This window comes from Eurytemora carolleeae, unplaced genomic scaffold (assembly GCF_000591075.1).
Source record: "Eurytemora carolleeae unplaced genomic scaffold, Eaff_2.0 scaffold300, whole genome shotgun sequence".
Taxonomy (NCBI): Eukaryota; Metazoa; Arthropoda; class Copepoda; order Calanoida; family Temoridae; genus Eurytemora; species Eurytemora carolleeae.
In genome coordinates, this window is record NW_019396225.1 from 128,379 (window position 1) to 147,303 (window position 18,925).

Here is an 18,925-nt window from a genome sequence, read left to right on the forward strand (position 1 = left end):
AAATCAAAGCCCTCCTTCTCCCCCCTGGGGGTTCGGGGAGTGGAATTTTACGGTTCATCCCAACGATTAATGAATATTTTTCCAGTAAGAAATTTATTTTGGAAAATTTTGAATTTAAATAAAACTGTATAATGGGTGAAAGAGCGTCCTAACACCTTGTACTTTTATGAACTTATTCTAGAGTTTACAATTTACAGAAAAATGTTCTGAAAGTGAACAATATCTAAATAAACCTAAACACTGTAAAGAAGATGAAGTACTGTCAACTGAGCATTAAAGTCTCTCTACTGAAATGTTAAAGCCAGGGATCCATGATAAAAACAAATTTAAAATGATAAATTGTCCTAAAAGTGTTAGTTGTTGTAATCAAGAAAGGTATGTTGTATAAAAGAGAGAATCCTATTGGCTAGTTGTATAAAAGAGAGAACCCTATTGGCTGGTTGTATAAAAGAGTGAATCCTATTGGCTGGTTGTATAAAAGAGAGAATCCTATTGGCTGGTTGTATAAAAGAGAGAATCCTATTGGCTGGTTGTATAAAAGAGTGAATCCTATTGGCTGGTTGTATAAAAGAGAGAATCCTATTCGCTTGTTGTAAAACAGAAAGGTTTGAATTGGCTGTTTTCATGTAAGAAAGTTCTCTATTTCCTAGTTTCATGTAAAAAGAGTTTCTGGTTTCTATCAACTGGTATCATATAAGAAAGGTTTCTATTTGCTGGTTTCAAAAAGAAAGGTTTCTATTAGCTGGTTGCATGTAAGAAATATTTCTATTAGCTGGTTTCATGTAAGAAATATTTCTATTGGCAGGTTGTATGTAAAAAAGGTTTCTATTGGCTGGTTTCTTGTAAGAAAGGTTATTATTGGCTAGTTTCATGTAAGAAAGGTTTATATTTGCTGGTTGTATGAAAGAAAGGTTTCTTTTGGCTGGTTTAGTGTAAGAAAGGTTTCTATTGGCTGGATGTATGTAAGTAAGGTTTCTATTCATTGCATGTATGAACGGTTTCTATTTGCTAGTTTCACGAAAGAATGTAAGAAAGGTTTCTATTGGCTGGTTGGATGTAAGAAAGGTTTCTATGTAAGAAAGGTTTCTATTGGCTGGTTGCATGTAAGAAAGGTTTTTATTGGCTGGTTGTATGTAAGAAAGGTTTCTATTGGCTGGTTGTATGTAAGAAAGGTTTCTATTGGCTGGTTGTTTGTAAGAAAGGTTTCTATTGGCTGGTTGCATGTAAAAGAGGTTTTATTGCTTGGATTAAAGGGTAATGACTCTGATGGAGTTCTGTGAGAGGACGTCACTCCATGGTTGGAGGTAAGTAATGTGTGTGAGCATTTACTGTAAAAATTAACAGAATTTTGTTTTCTTTAACTAAAGATAATTTCAGTCCACAAAATTAAATATCTATAGTTGATGATTTTACAGCTCAACCCTTGGCCTGAGCCTCTTTAATTCTCCCTTTGAAGATTTTTTAATTCTCAATCTTAAATTTACCGTATGGGAAGTTGCCCATGGGAAAAAATGATAAAAACATAAAATTTGAAAAAAAATTCGAATTTGTTTAGTCTATATCCCCCACCGGCCACCCATGAGTGTCCGCCAAAAATTTCAGCCCATTCGGTCCAGCCGTTTAGCCGGACAAAGGGAACATATATAAGCGAATGTCTTGTTTTATTTATTGAAAAAAATATATTTGGAGATAATATATTGTATATATTGTTTAGATATGTATTTGGAGATAAATCCTCCTGGAAATATATTGTATATATTGTTTAGATATATATTTGGAGATAAATCCTGCTGGAAATATATTATATAAATTGTTTAGATATATATTTGGAGATAAATCCTCCTGGAAATATATTTGGATGGCTGTGGTTCTTGGCTCGAATATAATCGCAGGAAAAGCTCCTTGTTCAATTATTTAAAGGGAGTGACCGGCTATGTAAAGTAGTCGAACTGAGTATGCAGTGTTGTGTAAAATTTCTTTAAGATTCATTTCAGACGTATAAAACTTTTTACAAATGTGTAAATCCTGAGTTTGAGCGCAAATTCGACGTTTAAAATTAAAGTAAAGTAAAATAAAGTAAAAATTATACAGCAATCTAATTAGATGGTTAGGAACATATTTCTCAAAAGAAATTTGTCAATAGATCAATGCTAGAATCAATTATTTCGTTTTTATTATTATATTGAATTTCTTATTTTCTTTGAATTTATTCGCAGATTTCTTCAAATTCTTCAAATAGAAACTAATAATTGAACAAGATTACTTATTTTCGATGATAAGATTAATTTTTATGATCTCATCCTGTTACTAAACAACTAATAAGTTTACTGTAGAATTTTTTTTACATTTTATATCGTCGTTATTTAATAATTTTAAGAAAAATGATTCTGAAAACGTATCCACCCCCAAGGTAGCAGTTTTGAACGTCAACTTTGCGCTCAGGCCTCAAACTCAGGATTTACAGATCTTTAAAAAGTTTAATAAGTCTCAAATGAATCCGACAGAAACTTGAAATGAAATTATACAGTTTAAAGAAAAAAAAACTGATATCTTATTCATACTTGAAATTGTGCATTTTTAACTGTCATTGTTACTGCAGTCTTGTAGAAGTGCGTTCAAACAAGTCCAATAGCATAAATATGTCCCTTTCATCATTATTATATGTATCATTATAATATTTTATTGTCCTTACATAGATATGTCCCCTTCATCATAATTATATGTATCATTATAATATCGAAACCCAAATATTTTTTCAAAACACAATTATTTGCATTTTGTTTAAAAAAATTAATGATTAGTTTAGTCAAGGAATTTTTTAACAGGATTTTTCATATTCTACGCGACATCAGATTTTACGAGAAGGTAATATTGTGAAACAAATCTGTTGTTTGTAAAACTGAAAGTTAATTAACTGCAATATTTTTTTTAACTTTTATTTAATTTGAATTAATCGATTAAATAGTTTATCAGTTATGCCATTGCAGGGGGAAAATGTTTCAAATCATGATCTGCACCCACTCTATAAATTACGAAATCAATTTTATTTGGCAGTCATCCAACTCTTTGCTGCCAAATAAGCGATGTTTTGTCGCTTCATTTGCAGCCATCCAACTTCTGTAGTCAAATAAACGATGTTTTGTTAAAAATAAGCCATTTTTGGTCGCTTCATGTGCATTCATCCACCTTCTGCTGCCAGTGTCAGGTTTTAAAATAAGCACGGTTTGGAACTGGGGCCCCTGCATTGATAAATCAATATATTTCTTCTTCTTAAAAACTTTATTTAGAAGAGATAGTTTTTTGACAAAAATAAGATTTACATAAATTAAACATTTGTAATATAAGGAATAATATACGGAAATCCTTCTTTACTGAACTAGGAATCAACAATAACCTTGAAGTAATAAATCTGTTGTATGATCAGTACTATAATGGAAGCAGCAGGAATCCTACGGAACAGTAAGCATATTATTTCTCCAACCCAATATTACCTTCATTATTTTCTTTAAAGGGGCTTAAAGCATAATTTCAAGTGACCCTCAATGCACAGTTGGCAATACTCGATTTACAACGGTACCCTTTGTTTGATAAGTGTGAATTAGATATCAATGTTTATAAATGTGAAAACCGATTATTTTCAATTTTGAATTTTTTAGCAATGTGACTGGCGCATTTCTACTGCTTGAAAATTGCATAGAAATTATCAGCTTTATAGATTTGGAAAAATATTTTCCGCCTCATTGATCTGATAAAGGTTTCAAGGGTACCATTGTGAATCGGACATAGCCATCTTCGCATGGAGGGTCACTTGAAATTTCGTTTACAGTCCTATCAGTATTTTCTTGTCAGTATTTTACAGCTTTTATAATTTCAATTTCAAACATTTAAAAAAACACACATTTAGTTCTATTTTTAGAGAAAAGAACTACGTGAAGGCTTTGTTTACATCTGAAGCCTACGTAAAGAATGAGTTTCATTATCATTCTGTTACAAAGAAACATAATTTTGATGAAACTGTTCTCTCAAACTGGACTTCATATCTAGGTAATTTTTTCCTATAATAAGCACGGTGGTATTTACACGGTATTTTTCCTCAATAAGTGCTATTCCTCCATTTCCATTTCCTCCACAAGCACTTTATGTACTATATTTTTCCTCATACAATCTTTTTTTTGACGGCTTTTAGATATTTCCTCCTTACACACTAACACAAAAACGAGCTTAAGAACCTGGCTTCAGAAACTAAATTTTCCCTAAAAAAGTCAAATCAACATTCTTCAAATTTTTTAATTACGCTAAGAACGTTCCCGTGGTTCTACCGAGTTCCCTGATTAAAAAAATTGGAGGCAAACCGGTCAATGGGTTTATGATTATGCTCGGACATGCAAACAAGTTTTTTTGTTAAAAGTTTGAAACTTTTTATAATTCTCATTTTAATTTTTAACATTAATCCCCATAGGTATTTCATGAGATATAATTTCCGTATTTAATATAATAATAATAGTATTTTTACTAGAACGGTTTCGGGAGTTCATAGAGAAAGGTGCACAGTTCACTAGACTAGCTGTTCAAGAACCCTGGGGGGTCATGATACTACAGGTACGTTATAAAGTACACAGTACAAAGTAAACAGAACACAGTACAAAGTACACAGTACACTGTACAGTGTACAGTGTACACTGTACATAGAACACGGTACACAGTACACAGTACACAGTACACAGTACACAGTACACATTGAGATATAAACACTTTTGTTGATACAAACTAAGATTATATAAATTAATCTTGAAAATAACAAAAAGAACTGATCTTGATATCCACAATTATAAAGTTTTCAGCTCCGTTTACATTGAAATATTCAAACATTTTTGGTCTTCTCAAGCTCTTCCAGAAAAGAAGTTATGATTAAAAACAAAAAAAGATAATGTTGCTCTCTAAAATATATATATGATTAAGGCCAGCTATGGTGGTATAAAGAAGGCTGGCTCCTCAACAGATTTTAATCCATATTTTGGAACAGATTACGGGATCTGCAGTATCATCAAACCACAAACAGCATTTGCTCCAGAGTTTGGTGAGGATAAAAACTATTGATTAAAGGGACTGTAACCATAATTTCAAGTGACCCCCCCATGCAAAGATGGTAATGACAGATGTACAACGGTGCCCTTGACAGCTTTATCTGATAAAGTATGAATTAGAGATCAATGTTTTTGTTTAATAAAACTATTTATTTTCAATTGGGGTTTCACTGCGAAAGTGACTTGCGCATTTCTTATTTATGAGAAGCAATGGAGAATTAACACTTTTCGAGTCGAAAAAACGAAGGTTTCTCCCACATTTTTTATCAGATTAAGGTTTCAAAGATACCGTTGTAAATTGGGCATTGCTATCTTTGTATGGAGGGTCACTTGAAATTACACTTACACTCGACCTTTAATAGAGATTAGAGTACCCTCCCTTTCCCTGATACTTTCTCACCTCCTCCATACCTTTTTCCTGATTTATCATCATTATTATGTTTAAATGTACACTGTACAGTGTACACCCATGTATTTAATTACAATTCTTATTCGCTTATAATGGGAAAATCAATTACATCCAAACATAGTAAATTGTGATTTTTTATTTGTATTATCTCGTGCTTTGTATAATATTTTTATACATATTTATATAATATTTTATTAATATCTCATTATATAGACAGCCACGTCAGTTAGAAGCAAATTCTAAACTTATCAATTCTTATTCCGCCTTTAGAATATTTATACCTTTCGTGAACACTCCATTTTTAGAAATTTTAATGAAATTTCTTTCAAAGAGAATTCTCTTTTAAATAAATTATCCCTTTGACAAAGTATAAATGGATAAAATTATATTTTACGTTGGGAAAAACACTTCGTCAAATTTTTATATGATTTTAAAACATTTTGTTATCAGATTCTTGGGTGAAATTTTACTTAAAGAAAACTATTGGATTGTACGCAGGTTTAAAAATAAACATGATAATACACTTTTTATCCGTGGAATTTTTGGCACACCTAATCTTAATATCGCTTAAAGATTTCCATGTTTTCTTCATAAATCTTCTTTATATAAAGTAGTAATCTCTGCTGGTTTGTTTTTATGTTCGATCATAACTCAGGAACCCCTTGACCGATTTGCCTTTAACTTAGATTTGGGAGCTCGATAGAACCACGGGAATGTTCTTAGCTTGACTTTTTATAAAGAAATCTTAGTTTCCCAACAAACCTGGTTTCCCAGCAAACCTGGTTTCCCAGCAAACCTGGTTTCCCAGCAAACCTGGTTTTCCCATCTTCTAAATCAATAAAACTGCAAGAAATCACAGAATTTACTTTTTTACATTTTTTTATTTATTCATTTTTCAAGGGTAATTTTTGTATTACTTACCAGCATAAACCACTTCTAAGGTCACCCGAGGTTTCACAAATCGGTTCAGCCGTTTTGACATTTTTACGTTTCAAACAAATAAACTTAAACGAACCAAAAGATATTTTAAAATACCTATATCTAAAATCATGTTAATAATAGAGTCTATTTTAGAAAAACTGCCATATTGGAATAAAGTTTTTGGTAAAATAAACTGGCAGATAGCCAAGGGAGCTCAGGTATTATTATAACTGGAGAACCATTGGAGACCCAGTTACACTGGAGAACCATTGGAGACCCAGTTACACTGGAGAACCATCGGAGAACCAGTTACACTGGAGAACCATTGGAGACCTAGTTACACTGGAGAACCATTGGAGACCTAGTTACACTGGAGAACCATTGGAGACCTAGTTACACTGGAGAACAATTGGAGACCCACTTATATCGGAACACCATTGGAGTCCGTTCTCATCAGAATTTTATTAAAACTCCATTTACAATATTTATAAATTCTTATATCAAAGTAAATCAATTTTGATCAAAGGCCTCTATTGTCACCAAAAACTTAATTAAATATATTTTTGTAACAATAACATCTTTTCATCTTAATAATAATCTTAATAAAAGTCCATTTTTGTAGGTATAACATTTTCTAATTCTAATCATTTTTGTACATGTTTTCCTACAGAAGAATTGCGTCACTTTTGTAAAGGAACCGCAATTAAAAATTATTTATATTTGATTAGACAAAAATATGTTATTCGATGAAATTTGTTTTACCAAAAATTAGTATTTAGCATTGTATCAATATTTTAGGCTGGAGAAGGTTTTAAGATTGCGATACATCATCATTTAGATCAACCCATCATGAGTATTAAGGTGTTAAATTTATTTTGTGTAAGTTCAAAAGTAAAATTACGGATTTTTATCCTATTTCGTTTCTCTCTTTCTTGTTATTATTTGAGCTTTTAAATACTACTCGTACATCATGAAAAATAATAATTTAAGCTTTTAGAGATTTTTCTTTTCTTATTCCAAAATCTCTGGATATTCAAAATATTGAAATATCACTTCATATCGAGTGTTTTGCTAAAAATTCGGTACAGACGTTTCAGTGTTTATTGAAGACAAACAAACACACAACAAATATGTAAATAACTCCGATCGACACACATCTTATATATATATTTTATTTATATACATATTTCAAAATAAAGGTCTTAAAATTCCTCTTCTTTTAAATATCATGTTATTGTATTAAAGTATAATTTTAAAGAAGAACAAAGGCAAGGAAAAGATATGCTAACACTTCGTTTTGAGGTATGTTTTTAACATGTGAGTTAAAAGAATTTGAGATGTTTATTTTTATAAGGTAACATCAGATTATATATTAATAAGTTTTTTACATATTCCATCTGATCAATCATATTTGGAAAAATCGTTTTCTTCATAAATTGGGACAAAGTATTTTTTCCATAATATGTTATAAAAGAAAAAACCTTTGAATGTTTAAATATACAGGGTGAGTCAAAAAAATTTGATTAGCGAATAGCGGCGCCTGGTGCAAAATTGTACCTTTTTGTGCAACTCTTCTGTAAGGCGTTTTTTCAATATTTTTAAAATTTTTATTTTTTTTTGGTTTTCAATGGCACAAAAAAAAATACGCGAACCTTTTTTTCTCTCAAAATCAAAAGTTCAGAAAAGAAAAAATGTGTATATAAATTATTTCAATCGAAATCTAAAATTTTTATAAATATTGGATTACAAAATCACAGAAAATTTTCAAAACTTTAATTAGAAAATTTGCAATTTTCAGTTCTAGCCTAATTTTTAAGGATAAGATGTTTTTCAATGGCTCTTAGGTTTTAACTGAACAGCGTATATTTAAAACTTTAGAATATACTAACAAGAAAGGAACAAGAAAATTTAAATAGCTTTTGCGAATTTTCTTTTTAAAATTTTGCGAATTTTCTGTGATTCTGTGATTCAATCTTTATAAATTTTTAGATTTTAAAGGAAATAATTTATCTACACATTTTTGCTTTTCTGAACTTTTGATTTTGAGAGAAAAAAGGGGCTCACATTTTTTTTGGGCCATTGAAACACCAAAAAAAAATTTCAAAAAGTATTGCAAAAACACCATACAGGAGGGTTGCACAAAAATAGGTACAATTTTGCACCAGGCGCCGCTAATCACACTTTTTTTTGACTCACCCTGTAGACCTGGAAACCATCCTTTATTATGTTTATTTTCCACCATGGTTGAAGAGCAGACAATCTACACATTATATATTATTAAAAATAAGAAAAGTACATTAAATATATAAAGCATTGATAACTACTTCAAAGAATATATAATTTATATTTAATTTAACCCTATTACTGGCTAACCTCTCAAAAGCCTAAAATATATCGGGCGGGGCCCCGGTAACCCCCTCCCTCCTATTTTTCCTTATTCCTTGTTGTAGATGTTTAGTGTAAAGTGAGGGCCGTATGTTAGGAAAACATAAATGTTTAGGTTATGACTAAAAAGTCTTTGAAACTGTAAAGCATATTATATACGTATAATATGAACAATAAATTTCATGTGTAATTAGCTGCACAGAAAAAGAAATGTACTGCCAACTTTACAGTAAACAATGAATACAATTAAATGTACAGTAAACTAAATTTATGGCCCACGGTACAGTAGACTAAATGTAAAACCCACGTACGGTAATCTTTATGTGCAGCCCACTATACGGTAAACTAAATGTACAGCCCACTGTATGGTAAACTAAATATACAGCCAACTGTACAGTAAACTATGAGTACAGTTAAATGTAGAGTAAACTAAATGTACAGGCAACTGTGCGGTAAACTAAATGTACAGTCCACTGTATGTTAATCTAAATGTACAACCCACTGTAGGGTAAACTAAATATAAAGCCCATTGTACGGCAAACTAAATATAAAGCCCACTGTACGGCAAACTAAATATAAAGCCCACTGTACAGTAAACTAAATATACAGCCCACTGTACAGTAAACTAAATATACAGCCCACTGTACAGTAAACTAGATATACAGCCCACTGTACAGTAACCTAATTATACAGCCCACTGTACAGTAAACTAAATATACAGCCCACTGTACAGTAAACTAAATATACAGCCCACTGTACAGTAAATTAAATATACAGCCCACTGTAAAGTAAACTAGTTATACAGCCCACTGTACAGTAAATTAAATATACAGCCCACTGTACAGTAAACTAGATATACAGCCCACTGTACAGTAAGCTAAATATACAGCCCACTGTACAGTAAGCTAAATGTACAGCCCACTGTACAGTAAACTAGATATACAGAAATATACAGCCCACTGTACAGTTAGGTAAATATACAGCACACTGTACAGTAAACTAAATATACAGTCCACTGTACAGTAAACTAAATATACAGCACACTGTACAGTAAACTAAATATACAGCCCACTGTACAGTAAGCTAAATATACAGCCCACTGTACAGTAAACTAGATATACAGCCCACTGTACAGTAAACTAGATATACAGCCCACTGTACAGTATAGCTAAATGTACAGGAACTGGATATATCACCTGGCTCTGTTTTCCAAATAGCTGTAACACCAACTCTGCTTTCTACTTCAGAAGATGCTGTTAAAAGGTAAAGATTAAAGTGACTGTGAGCATAATTATAAGTGACTCTCCGTCCAAAGATGACAATGCTCGGCTTACAATACCCTTAAAACCTTTGTCTGATCAAGTATGAGTTAGATATCCATGTTTGTAATTTGAAAATTCAAAAACGACAATATCTTCCACATTATTGAACAGATAAAGGTTTCAAGGGAACTATTATTAATCAGGTATTGCCATCTGTACATGGAGGGTCTCTTGAAATTGCACTTAAACTCCCTTTTAGTATTCTAAAACTCATATAAAGATTTCGGTGACTTTAAATATTTCAAAAACTACGAAGGAACTGAACTCTCGTCAAACAAACTTTAATTTTCTAATCTCTATCTTTACTATCTATCGGAATTTATAGCCTGAAATTTCAAAGGTCTGCACACGGTTGCAATGATTTAGTGATCAGAAAAATACAGCATGTAACGAGCGTTGAGATTCTGAATTCTGATAGAAGGTTAACACAGAATACAACTAAATTATTTTAATGTTTAAAAGTTTATAAAAATCATAAAATTCCTGATATTAATTCAACGATTTTTTGTGCAAAGTCGCTGATGAGAAATTTTAGTGCTCGGATAGTTAAACCATTCTTAATTTTTAATTAATATTAGTTTTTTTTTAAATATTTATTTTTTAACCAAAAAGGTAAAATCAAAGTAAACTAAAATCTAAATAAAGAGTTTTAATATTTCACAGAATCCTAACAGGCAAATCATTCTTGATAAGATAAAAGCAAAATATAACAATAAAAATTCTAGAAATGATTTTTAAACCCGATAAAATTGAAAATCAATCAGTCAATGATTTTTTTTAATGCAATCATAGATTTGACGTTTTAGTGGCTACTAGCTGGATTTAGAGTTCTCAATTCGTTTTTAAAGCAACATTTCTTTTTGATCTAAAAATGTGAGTTCTTAAAGGTAGTGTTCGCAAAAAATGAAAGGGGGTGTAGGCTTACGTCGAACAATACTTTATGGTGATTGCTACTAATCTTAAACTTCTATCTGGTGCGTCTATAAGGACAAAATTGTTAAAAATGACTCATACGGAAGGACGTAGCCAAGGACTCTTTCATTTTTCGCGAACACTCCCTCTAAACCTGCATTATTAAAAACAAATAAATTAAAAGGTTTAATCCAATGGAGAGGGGGTGTTATACTGAAGGAGAACTACCGTTAAAGGTAAATCTTTTTAATTTTAACAAATTTCTTTCAACCATTAATTTTGTTGAAAGGAACTATATTGCGTAATTTGAAGCAAAAATGGTAATGTTCCAGTAACAACCGTACCATTCAAACCTAGGACTGAAAATTTAGGGCAGAGAACTCTGCGTGTTTTTTTAGTAATAAAATTTTAAAAATGGAGTGTATACGCTAGCGTACAGGGTAAACTCAAAATTTTTCAACTTATAATAGCGGTTTCTTTATAAAATTGACATACGGATTTCCACATGCAGCAAAGATGGAGAGGAAATTGTCTGGTTTTAAAGGGAGTGTTCGCGAAAAATGAAAGGGGGTATAGGCTTAATGCGATAAAAAAGCGCTTTTGATCTAACTTACTAATCTTACTTCTCTCTGTTGCGTCTATAAGGAGAAAATTGTTAATAACGACTAATACCGAAGAACGTAGTATCCATGCAATTTCAGAAAGATGCAATATACGACTTAGACCGTAAAAAAATCTATTTAATTTCAAACAAATCATTCAGATATTACAACCTATAGTCATCGATTATCTTTCGCCACATTTAAGCCTATACCCCCTTTCATTTTTCGCGAACACTCCCTTTACTATATTTTCCCCATTTTGATACAGATAGATATTATGGTGGTACCTTTCAGAATCACGAGGCTGGATAATTCTGTAGGTTTGCTCACATTATTCTTTTTCTTAAAATCATTTAATAACCCGGACAAAAAACGTAACAAAATTTCTTCTAAAAACTAATTTGCTTATGAGGAACATATTTCTGAACAAAGTGTTATCGATGAAATCAATGAATACTTTTTAATCCTCATCTTTATCTTGGACTTTAAGTTTATGAAATTCAAGGAAATATACGGGAAACGTTTTGGATAATATTCGAATATACAGAAACAGATGACTAATTAAAATTACATATTTGTCAGGATAAGGGTTAATTTGTATTTTATTTTTATTAACCTATTTTTAAACTTGATTTTATCAACCTATTTTTAAACTTGATTTTATCAACCTATTTCTAAACTTGATTTATCAACCTATTTCTAAACTTGATTTTATCAACCTATTTCTAAACTTGATTTTATCAACCTATTTCTAAACTTGATTTTATCAACTTATTTCTAAACTTGATTTTAGTTTATGTCCAGTAGAATTACTGTTATGTGCTTTCGTCCAAGTTATTAATTTCTAAACTTGATTTTAGTTTATGTCCAGTAGAATTACTGTTATGTGCTTTCGTCCAAGTTATTAAATAATTTCAAAAATTGAATCTTGTGTGCAAACCCCCAGAATTATACAACCTCGTGATTTTTAATGACTGATTTTTTGGTCTCATGTTGCAATAATAGAACGTAAAAACGTCATACAGATATCAAATGAATCATTAGTTTAATTGATTTGATTTGATAGCTCACTCTCAGTTCATCTATAATACTTAGCCAGTCACTCCCTTTAAGCTTATCTTTAAAATGTATTGAACTAACAAAATTACGACTTTCATTCACCTGTACAATATATATCAATATATTGAAGGCGACTTCTTTATTTCAATTTTAATTGTTTACTAGATTTTTTCGAATTACAAGTTTACAAGTAATCAAAGAGAAGCTTTTTAAATCAACATCTTCTCTTTGTTTCCACTTGTATGTGTACCCATGCTGTTTAAAAGCTTTATGCAAATCAAAATTGCAATGAAAAGTCGTCTTTATTGTATTGATATATGCGACGACGACTGTATTACATATTAACCCTTGATTTATAGATCGATATAATTTCATCATTTAATTTTTGTGATTGAACTGATGATAGATCAAACAGTTTACTGCTTTATATAAAAATACATAGATATTGGAATATCCTTTTTTTTATCATATATTGAAATCTTGCCTGTACAGCTGTGTTCTCCAAGACCCAGATCCTTTTCCTAAATGCAAATTTGAGGAGTTAAGGGTTCACAAAGTTATGCTGATACTTCTGCGGAAAATGAAATTTACTATCATAATTTTTGCTTATAATTCTCCATCTTTATTAATCAAAAATAAAAGTTTTTTGATTATTTTTTAGTATCTTCCCTCGAAGCTGTACCGGTACGAGATGTCCAATTGTCTGTTTGAAGCTGCCTATGAACAGGTATCCTTCTGTTAAATTAATTAAATTAACGTAATTTTAAGTGAACCTGTATCTGAGAGAGTGACATTGCCGATTCACACGGTTCCCTTAAAAGCTTTGTCTGATGGAGAATGAATCAGCTGGCAATCTTTCTTTTTGTAAATTTGATTATTTTCAATTGTGATTTTTCCAAAAAGTCACCTGCGGATTATTGTAATTGTAATTGTTAGAATTAAACAATTTTATAAATATAACAAAATAATTTTTTCCCTTATGATGTCGTTTCTCAATCATTCGTCCACTCTCTCATTTTTCGCCATTTTTTTTTTATTTATCTGCGTCATACTCACCTCCCCTGATTATCCTTAAAGGTAAAGTGATTTTTGCTCCATTTTGTTTGCCTAATCATAGGATACCCAAATGAGTCCCGCCAATAGAATAACCTAGAAATATTGTAAAACCCCAATTCTAACAGAACGCTCTCTTCGACCAAATTCGAAATGTCAAAAATATTGTTCAATGTTCAATGATAATACCTTTGTTCTTAATATTTCTTTAAGCTGCCATGAAACTTATTTTCACTGATTTTATTTTTTTTAATGAACTTTCTTCATAGTAAAGTTTATGTTAAACTACCTTGGGAACCAAGCTTTGTCTAGATTTTTTCCTATTCAAGTCAACCCACTCAACTAAGAATTTTAAAACCAAGCTAATCACACTTCCATGGTTCTTCTGAGTTCTCCAATCAAAATTTGAGGAGAATCGGCTAATAGATTCATAAAATCGGACATCCAAATATATCCAATCAGAGTTTACTGCTTTATATAAATAGAAACATATAGATTTTGGAGTTATGTAACTGCACCCCTAGCTTTCATGCCCTGGGGTACATGGAGAAACCTCAGATATGTACGGGACCTGGACTAACATGTATGAACAAGTAAGTACAATTTTAAATAGATTTCACACCTTTTCCAATGTTTTAGAAATCATGCAGAGGTGCAATTAAAAAAATCTGAAAAGAGAGGATTACAATATAAATAGGAAACTACAAGGTAGTAGGTCTAAACATATATATATATAGGATTATAAGAGGAATAGCAAACTACAAGGTAGTAGGTCTAAACATATATATATATATATAGGATTATAAGAGGAATAGGAAACTACAAGGTAGTAGGTCTAAACACATATATAAAGGATTATAAGAGGAATAGGAAACTACAAGGTAGTAAGTATAAACATATATATATATATATATATAGGATTATAAGAGGAATAGGAACTCAAAGAAGATTTTAAAAGCGAATATTTTTCGCCGTAAGCCTATACCTTTCATTTTTCGCGAACACTCCCTTTAAAAGTCATTCTCATTGACTTGTAAGATTTGTTAGATTCCTTATCTTCACTTAGATACAAAGGATTTGAGTCTTTGCCACAAACCCTGATTTGTTTAATCCCTATATCTTTACAACTCAATGGCGGAGACCATAGATATTTTAAATTATAGATTCTGTTAGATAAAATAATCTAAGTTTGAAATAGGTCTACAGGTCTAAAGGTCTAAAGGTCTACACCATCAGGTTTCACAGATATAGGGATCAGAAAAAGGGGGTTTTGGCAAAGTCTCAATCCCTCAAGAGTATTGTTGTGAATCATTTATGAAATCCTTTTATTGTAAGATCCCTGAAAATTCATAGATATTCTTTTATTGTCAAGATGACAAAATAATGCTTTCATTAATGTACTTATTATAGGAACTTACATGTTTCTATAATAATGTAAATGGAAAGAGTACTGAAACAAAATTATTAATGAACTCTAACTGCATACCGTGCCGACTCAAATTTGAATCACCGATTCAAGTCCTTCCTTATTCTTTAACTTTGGTGGTTCAAATTTTAACCATCAGGTGTTGTGTTCAGCGACGAAGCTTGAATTTATTAAATTCAGTCTCAGAGATCAAATCTTTTGTATTTTTAATCCCAGGAACAAAAAATTATCCATATCATTTGTAGCCAGCATTTTATACTTATCGGGCTATTTTTTTAAAAATTTTATTTTGTTGCAAATATTCCTTTTTTGGCTTCCTTATGTGAGAAATATATCGCGGAAAATGCACAACAAATATAGATTAGCGCGTATTTCACACAAAAGGTTTGATCTGAACAACCTTGCATCCACCTTTTGCTGCCAAATGAATGATTTTTTTTATTTATGTAAAAATGTAAAAAACTGATGTCCAAGTTGAGTAACCTAGGCTTGTAGGGCGCTTCGCACCCATCGTCTATTACAATTTAAACAAACAAACAAACAAACAGACAGACAAGCAAAGTATATGTATAGATGGTGCAAAACGCAAATTCAAATGCTTTTTTTAACGTGTTGACTTCGTACACTGTATAGACCATAATTATGCACAATACGTACATGTCACATATCACATTACACCACAGACTAGATATACACAGACTGTACATAAGCTCTCATAGGCAGGCCTATAGTTGTACCGGCATTTCATTTTATATTTCTTCAAAAGGTATTAAACTGCCATCTAACGACCACTTGATGCATATAATTCCCATTCAGGGGTTAAATTTGACAATTTTAAAAGAAATACTCTTAACATACTGTAGCGGAGGCAAGAATTTGATGATTTTTTAACGGAAAATTCAGGATTGAAAATATTGAAAAATTTATAAATAGAACAACTCTGGAGGGAAACCCAAGTTTGTTAACCTGACGCTTGGAAAGGGGCCCATGGGTGAACGAACCCCGGGTATTCATCTCGGAAAGTTGGAAAGCTAGGGAATTCCAGATCTAACCTGGCAGGTCAACTTATACCCAGAGGGGAGTCAGATGGTGATCAACCATCTCAGCTAGAAGTTCCGAGACATAAATCAAGATCCGTAGTTCGGTCCTCTCGGCTTCAATGTATTAGTATCATAAGCAGTTTGTATTTTTACATTTAATAAAGTATTTGTACCGTATATCGTTTAATATCGGATGGATGAGTTCTTAATGATTTAGTACGTTTGCGGAGTGAAAATATATCTCCCTATTGCGATTTATTCATATACAACAATACTTTTAACAAAAAACAAAAAAATTTATGAATTTAGTCTATTTTTTAATGTTATGTCTTTCGTATACAAGGATCTTTAAATATTCCTGAATACAGACGTTTGTTTAATGATCGTGTCAAATAGATTATCAAGTACAATAGGTGGCAACAGAGACATGGATCGACCAGTTATACACGACAGCACAAGTGTCAAATATAACAAGAAAAACAAAATTTTCTCACATTAGTTGACATGTTTTNATCTCAGCAATACACAAATTAGAATGTACATATCAGAGATTACAGAGATCGATTATATCAGCTAAAATATGCGATATTTTCCACAGCATGTTCTATTGACCAATCAGCAAACATCTGTATTCAGGGATATTTAAGGAACCTTTGGATACGAAACACAAAATCTTTAAAAAAATACTGAATTCATGAATGTTATGTTTCGTGTTTAAAATTGGAGTATTTGTAGAACTTAACCCCTGAATGGGTATTATATTCATCAAGTGGCCGTGAGATGGCACTATAAAAACGTATCGTAAAAACGTAGCATGTTGTGCCGGGTCAACTACTCTGTGAAAGGAGATAAGCAGTCTGTGTAGTCTGTGGTACATATTAAATATATTCCTGATTTAGACGAACTCCGTGAGCGTGACAAGTTCATCCTTCCCTAACAGAGAAACCTTTGTACGAAGGGAGGAGTTCTGCTTAGTAATGGAAAAATTAAAAAGGTATAAAAATAATACACATTAAAAATAATACACATTAAATGTTGGCTGAATCTCCTAAAAATGCCAATTTCGGTGAAATTTACAAAATAAAAATGTATCTAATTATATAGGATTGCAACTAAATGGTTTTGAAGAATCAATTAATTAAAATTATATTTAGAACCTGTACCTCGGTCAAGTATATATATATAAATATTTAGAACCTGTACCTCGGTCAAGTATATATATAAATATATATATAAAACCTGTACCTCGGTCAAGTATATATATATATTTAGAACCTGTACCTCGGTCAAGTATATATATAAATATATATATAAAACCTGTACCTCGGTCAAGTATATATATATATTTAGAACCTGTATCTCGGTCAAGTATATATATATATATATATATATATTTAGAACCTGTACCTCGGTCAAATATGAGATTGTTGGAGCAAAGTTTCCACATCTATGTAAAGCTATTCAGAGTGTTCAGGTAATGTAACCTCTACTTTTTTACCTCGAATAAAATGACCTTCTCTAAGTTTACCTTTTCTAAGCTAACCTTCTCTAAGTTGATCTTCTCTTAGTTGACCTTCTCTAAGTTGACCTTCTTTAAGTTGACCTTCTCTAAGTTGACCTTCTCTAAGTTGACCTTCTCTAAGTTGACCTTCTCAAAGTTGACCTTCTCTAAGTTGACCTTCTCTAAGTTGACCTTCTCTAAGTTGACCTTCTCTAAGTTGACCTTCTCTAAGTTGACCTTCTCTAAGTTTACTTTATCTAAATTTACCTTCGCTAAGTTGACGTTCTCTAAGATGACCTTCTTAAAGTTGAACTTCTCTAAATTTATCTTCTATAAATTTACCTTCTCTATGTTGACCTTCCCTAAGTTGACCTTCTCTAAGTTGAACTTCTTTAAGTTGACCTTTTCTAATTTGACCTTCTCCAAGTTAACCTTCTTTAGATTGACTTTATCCAAGTTCATCTTCTCTAAATTGACCTCTTTAAGTTGACCTCTTTAAATTGACCTCTTTAAGTTGACGTCTTTAAGTTGACCTCTATATAGAATGTGAGCCTCTTGACTCCAGAGGCCAATATTTGTGAGAATAACAAATGGGATCCAACTCTAATTGGACTAAACAGTTCAGACCCGAGGTAGAAATTATGTTACAAAGTAGATGTATTGAATGTATGTCCTATGCATACATGTTTGTAAAATTGCGTCCTCTGTGCGTAACCTTATTGTGCGTCCTCACTTTGCATCCTCACTGTGCGTCCTAGCTATGCATTATTAGTACAGTATCATTTCTGTTTCATAAATAGTTGATTCGAATAGTTCAGGTCCGCATATTTGCAAAAATACTGCCAACTGATATGGGGATTATTAAGAGTCCATTATTTCTTTTTAGTATTTATTATTTTTCATTGAAACCCCCCATGTAAGGCTATTATTGATGGATTATCATGTCTAAACTACCATTATTCTAAGATTTATCAAACTTATAATATAGCTAAAATTTAGAGAATATGAATTTATTTATCGAATAAATCCCGAGATCTATAAATTTTTAAAGTTTTTGTCACAAATCTCCTGTATGGAACAAGAAGAGTGAAGAATAAAAAGACGACAATAAGTATACTAATCAATTGAATTTTATGCTGTTACAACAGTTATACCAGTAACTTATTAAGTCACTTTCACTTATTATGTGAAATGGGTCTGTTCAGAGGCGT

At 31.4% G+C, this 18,925-nt stretch overlaps 1 protein-coding gene across 1 annotated transcript; it reads left to right on the forward strand.

Annotated features, from left to right (window-relative positions):
* Nucleotides 1-3,170: 3,170 nt before the first annotated feature.
* LOC111698676 (uncharacterized) lies at nucleotides 3,171-17,150 on the forward strand. Its single transcript, XM_023469074.1, has 13 exons — nucleotides 3,171-3,205; nucleotides 3,346-3,459; nucleotides 3,917-4,044; nucleotides 4,517-4,599; nucleotides 4,960-5,077; nucleotides 6,568-6,632; nucleotides 7,213-7,275; nucleotides 9,980-10,062; nucleotides 11,218-11,269; nucleotides 13,356-13,421; nucleotides 14,243-14,340; nucleotides 14,546-14,628; nucleotides 17,113-17,150. The coding sequence occupies exons 1-13, from the start codon at nucleotides 3,171-3,173 to the stop codon at nucleotides 17,148-17,150; spliced, it is 1,026 nt and encodes a 341-aa protein (XP_023324842.1).
* Nucleotides 17,151-18,925: the final 1,775 nt, after the last annotated feature.

Bases quoted from the DNA above. Each gene is read 5' to 3' on its own strand.
- LOC111698676 (XM_023469074.1), top strand. From the start codon at position 3,171: ATGTGCATTCATCCACCTTCTGCTGCCAGTGTCAG. The intron at 4,600-4,959 runs GTACGTTATAAA...TATATGATTAAG, and splicing joins GGGGGGTCATGATACTACAG to GCCAGCTATGGTGGTATAAA. The intron at 14,629-17,112 runs GTAGTAAGTATA...TTCCTGATTTAG, and splicing joins GAGGAATAGGAAACTACAAG to ACGAACTCCGTGAGCGTGAC.